Consider the following 5,656-nt stretch of genomic DNA (forward strand, 5'->3'; position numbering starts at 1 on the left):
AAACAAATTGTCCTTAAGGCAGTTGCAAACATCTTATTTTTTCTTGCAAAGAGAACAACTTCTGAACATTGGAAAAGATATCACAGCCATAGCAATACGCGCGCGCGCACGCACACACATACACACACACACACACACACACACACTCTCTTACTTATTTTATGTATTTAAATGTTTCTTCGCGAGAAGTTTGGACAACCCCAGAGCATATTTCTTTTTCTATTCTAATAGATGCTGTTTTAGACACTAAAATTTAAAAATATTTAGTCTGGGGACTAGCAAACAAGGTTCAGAGTAACAACAATTCTCTTAAGATCAAAAGAGCTAATTTTCCATTTCCTGTCTATTCCCTGACCAATATATAGTTAAAAAAAATATTAACACCTGGCTTACCAATTAAACTGAAGTTGGGGGTCAGGGAAGGGGGATGTGGAGGGAGGGGAGAGATGCAAAAGGAGTGACTACAGACAGGAAAAGGTGGAACCTTTTTTAAAAATGTCAAACCATGTGTTTAAAAAGTAATTTCAACAGAAAAAGACTAAGCCGTTAGATCTCCCTTCTACTCAGAGCCAAGAGGCAGCTCAAGTCTGAGGGCTTTTCCTGCCATACTGATTAGCCACAATGAAAATTTTTGTAAAGAGCCTTCCAACATCAAAGTTAACAACCATCACAGAAAGTGAGGCAGGCTTTCCCTTTCCGTATGCAGCCCACTCTGTTTAAACAATACTTATATGAATGAGATAATGACCGTGCGTGTTTCAGCAGTCTGACTTTTATTGGCATGAAATTGGTACAAATATTATCAAGACTGATTCACAAATGATGACGGCGTCGTGATGCAAACATCAGGGGACAATTCTGTAGATGCAGAATTACAAAGGCACCATCCCCACATTCTCTTACTACTTGTGATAACAGGAAGAAAAAGAAGGCAACACGAAACAATGTCACAGTAAGCAGAGAGAGGTTCCCATCTACGTTCAGACTGTAAAACTATCCTGACACCACCCGGCTGCTTACTTAGCTGATTATATCCAAAGATATATTTGAAAGCAAGAGTGAATTAAACAAGTAGTTAGAAGGAACCGGTCCTCTCAAATCTCTAAAAAGAAAAAAGCCTCTGATGGAGAGAGGAGGGGAGGAGGAGGAAAAAAAGCAGTAAACAAGTTGGATCATCCTATTTCGCCCTTCAGAGAATGTCTGCACAAGAACGGATCCCTAGTTTAAAAGTTTAACCCAGCAAAAAATGTTTCTTTTTCTCTGGACACTTACAGAGAAAATGAAGAGTTTGGCGAAGGGAGCCCGTACTGTCTGCCTTTGGATTTCCGTCTTCTTGCTGTAGATGGGTTCTGGCTGTTTCTGCGAAGCGGGGGTTGCCGAGTGGTGAAAAAGATGTTTGAATAAACAGGAAGTACTGTGCGGCTGAAGCACACTCGAAGAGAAAACACACTGGAACATTGCCCTTTGTAGGCAACCTCAGGGAGGTTTGCCTCCACAGTAGCTGGCTGGGCTCTCACTAAATGACAAAGAAACCACAAGAATTCCTCAAGTAATTCTTCACTTTCAAAGTTGAAAGATCAGTTGGAGCTTGCAGGTAATTTTCAAAGTTGCATTTAGCACTTAAAGAAATCTATTAATGCCACACATATGTAAACCGCTCCAGGTCTGCAAGCAGCGACACAGCACACGCAGTGCGCCCTGGCTAGACCAAGCCCTAGCCAAACACAGCTCATTCACGCAGACAAATACACACCAACAGGGTTTCGGGAAACCTGCTCTTGAGATATTTTTGTGGTGACATTTACATAGGCAGGATGCTTTAAAAAAAAAAAAAAAGAAGAAGAAAATTCAGATTTTGCAGACTTTAGAGGATTTTGTCACACGTATTTTTAAAGAGCACATTGTCCCGCATTCCAGGGATGTACCCTGGATCTGGCTTTGACAGGCTGTCCTTTACATTTTCCTTCTCCACCATCAAGCAAACTACCTGTTTATCTCCAGATCCCTAGCTTGCCTACTGGAACACTCCTTAACCCGCCCCAAAATGATTATTACAGTACTGTCGTCTGGCACTGGAGCAACTCAACAGAGACTGTAAAGAAAAGTAAACTGCTGAAGGCACAGCAAGTCAGCTTGAAAAATAGGAGGAAGAGTTGAACAGCCATATTCAATAACAAAAAACAAAAAAAAAAAAAGGAGGAAGAAAAGGAATCCTTCTGAAAATGTATTGCTCCTGTGGCAATGTTCTTCTGCCACGGAAGCTACTGATTTGTTATTTAGCATGGAATGCTGGACTGTCTGTCATCCAGGTGCTAATACTCGGCTAAAATAACTCATTGGGAGCTGTCAGTGGGATGTTTACATAGGCCCCAATCTTTTCTTCATAGAAGGAAATTTTTTACTGGAATTCATCTTCTTTTGATCTCACATTCAAAGCAACGGCAGCTTGATAGACATTCAAGTCTGAAAGCAAATCCAGACGCTGAAGATAAACCGCCAGAAAATGACAGGCAGAAGCATCTAAAGCTTATAAAAATGAAGAGAACAGCATGTCGCCTGAGTATTACAATAGCAGAAATCAAGAGACATATTAGGTGGAACTGATCAGCCACAAAAACAGTTCAAAAGGCAGATCATAGAAACAGAGGACTAGGCTAGAGGGAAAAAAATGGGAAAGATCTGGTTTACTGCCTCACCTCCCTCCTGAGCCTCAGTGCTTCCACGCCTGCCTTCTCCACTTTGGGGAGGGGTGGAGTATCCAATGCAAATATTCCTCTCTAACTCAGCTGGTCCAGTTAGAGACCAGGAAATGATTTCCTAGCAATCCATTTTCAAGGGGCAGGAGAAAAAGGCACTCTTACCTTGCTCAGTGTCCAACACGCTGCATTTTATTACCATCCCCTGCAGCTGCTCTGCGTTGCAGTATCAAAAGGCACACAGCCTGGGCGCCATGAAAGTGGGCGGTCAGGAAAAGCATCTCTCAACAGAAGAGCTATAAGTAGTTCGAGATGGGGCTAGAGAGCTCTAAGCAGTCCAGTTCCCTAAAATGGCTAGTTATGGAATGAACACAAATGTTCCAGCTTCAGTCACACAAATAGATGTGTTCTGTCCTACAGATATGTAACTGCTCAACACCTAGTCGCTTTTAAGCCAACTAGGGCAGTTCTGTAAAGGAATTATCACAACTTTCTTAGAGACATGCAATTAAAAAAAAACCAAAAACCTCTTATTTTCATTAAAGTCAGCGCATACAATGAAATAGTAATTCTAACAATTTTGTTCTTAAAGCTGTTTGTTAACAAACACTGAATGTGAACAGGCAGCATCAGGTTAGAGGGAAACAGAATTCCGCATTATAATTTCGCCTGCGGTTATTCCTGATTGCAAGCACCCTCTGGGACTGCAAAGCAAGATCTTCTTTTGCAGCACGCTTGGATTTTTAAAATTAGTGCCCCTCCTTTTTTGCATAATAAACTAACATTGAAATATGAATGAAAAAATGTACAAACCACTTTTTAAAAGCTGTAATCAGTTTAGGATTTGCCTTGTGCAAAGGAGTCCTGGGTAACTAAGTTACAAATGCAAAACAACAACAACAACAAATAACACAAACAAACAAACAAAGCCAAAATCCTATTCGATCCTAACAGTATTTTTTTAAGACACCTCTGCCATGCCTATACAGCTATCAGATGTGCTAAAGTTGATGATTTTCGTTTGAATTGTGTTAGTTCAATCCGTTAAAGTCGCCATGATTGTTCCCTAACCTTAAAAAAAAAAGCAAACAAACATAGCTGCTTTCAACATTTTTTCCAAACATCTCCCAACTAAATATTCCATGTTGCTGTAATTGTTAGATTTACCAAAAACACAGGGAGGTTTACTGTGAAAAGCGAAATGCCATTTCCCTTATACATGATAAAATACATTCTTCCTCTACACAGAATGCTGCCACCACCACTGAGACGGCAAGGAGCAGCAACACTCCACTTCTCACGGCCATTAGAAGTCTTTTTTAAAAAATCTGCCACGTATAAAGACCTTCATTAGTATAATTAAATGACTGTTGGGTTTCTGTGATATAAACAACTTGTGATATGTCATTTAAAAACCTCATAATAACATCATTAAAGAGCCACCATTTTTAAAAGAGAAATTGTCTGCTCAGGGCCATGGAATAGTCCCCTAGCTCTGGGCCTCTTCCTCCTCTCCCTTTCAGACTTCTCCTGGACTTGAATGTCACCATAGACCTTGAATCCTTGAATGTGAAATGGCTTCACGCTAATTGCTCTAATTGCTTGAAGATGTGCAGGCAGGTGAAACCTGATCCCCGTGGCCATTGTAGAGACCAAGAACAACACGGGAATGTTTACACAGTGGTTTGATTTTAATAGACAGAAGGGCTGAGTTTAAGACAGCAAAAACACAGTGAATAGGTGACCTCTTAATGTAGTCCTCCTCTTTAAAAAAAAGGACACACAACAAAATACAATTTCATGTTCTAAAAGGCAGCGTCCTAAATACCAAGGTTATTTGTTTGACTCTTGGGAGTGGAGTACACGTTACATTGCACCTGACATTTTATACCCAAAACTCTACCCTGAATATGTGTGCGTGTGATTTTTTTTTTTTTTTACTTTAAAACAAAAAAGCACTTTATGTGTCAGTCACCTTGCAAACAGATTATGACTCTATGGTATTTCCTAGTAAGTGCATTCATTTAAATTTTAAATTGAATATTTTTCACTGCTATAATACTCCCTGTCCCTTAAAGGGGAAAGCTTGGATGTCTCCTTGTTTATTTCTTTGCCTTTTCTGTCCCTATCCCCATTTATGGAATTCTTGACCCTTGTCCATTTCTTGATTGCAGTTGAAGTTGAGCCCAAACCCTCTCACTCTGGTGCTTCAGACATTTGTCTAAAGACTTTCAGTATCTTGTTTCTTTGTTGCTGTGTGGGACTGCGGTCTGCTTCCACCTAGATAGAGCGAGGTGGCCATTAGAGTGGCCAAAATAGTTATTCAAAAATACTGGCTATTCTCCTTGATATTTTAGTGATTTGGAAGGGACACTGAGGTCCGAGGTTTAACCATAACTCCCCAGGGCCCTCTCCTAACAGGGCACAAATATAACCAAGGATGGGCAAGAAATACATGACAGCAAGTCCAAGATAAAAATATAGCAGTGCCTACAAGGTATCATTAACAAAAGGAGCCCACAAAGGTGAGAGGAGGTGTTAGGTATTGAGATAGCTGGTAGGTAAGCAGGTAGGTAGACAGAAAGCTTAAGGATCCAAATGTATAGAAGCATTTCACATACAGCCAAGGAAATACTGTTAAACAGAAAAGGAATGAGACATATACTACAGTAGGAAAAATACAACCAAACAATGGAATTGTTTTAAGGTTAAGCTGGGCAATTAAAGCCAATGATACACCTTGTAAATGAGAACAGAGAAGCAGGAAATACCCCATACAGCAGGGAGCACTGTCTAACTGCTGCTCTGCCTGTATATTAACTTCTGATGATGAAATATAAAAAGCAGCAGAAAGGGGAACAAAGTCCTCTTAAGGCTATGAAAACTTTACCTATATAAGCTAAGTAATAAATATAGGCGCTTTCTTTCCTGGACTATTTGTCCCACCCCCCCGCCCCGCC

At 40.4% G+C, this 5,656-nt stretch overlaps 1 protein-coding gene across 10 annotated transcripts in view; it reads right to left on the reverse strand.

The window, feature by feature from the left end:
• The window catches only part of FOXP1 (forkhead box P1), a 432,878-nt gene that overhangs the window by 173,213 nt on the left and 254,009 nt on the right, over positions 1–5,656 (reverse strand). For 3 of the 10 annotated variants that reach the window (XM_010350111.3, XM_039477217.2, XM_003939459.4), the window contains exon 1: positions 1,273–2,818. The exons of 5 other annotated variants lie outside the window; for them this stretch is intronic. In XM_010350111.3, coding sequence (XP_010348413.2) covers positions 1,273–1,458 — 186 coding nt within the window. In that variant the 5' untranslated portion in view covers positions 1,459–2,818. Of the gene's footprint in view, positions 1–1,272; positions 2,819–2,861; positions 5,407–5,656 lie in introns of those variants that run through there. 2 more of the 10 variants (XM_074404550.1, XM_074404549.1) reach the window with 2 other exon arrangements.

This window comes from Saimiri boliviensis, chromosome 8 (genome assembly GCF_048565385.1).
Source record: "Saimiri boliviensis isolate mSaiBol1 chromosome 8, mSaiBol1.pri, whole genome shotgun sequence".
NCBI classification, from domain to species: Eukaryota; Metazoa; Chordata; class Mammalia; order Primates; family Cebidae; genus Saimiri; species Saimiri boliviensis.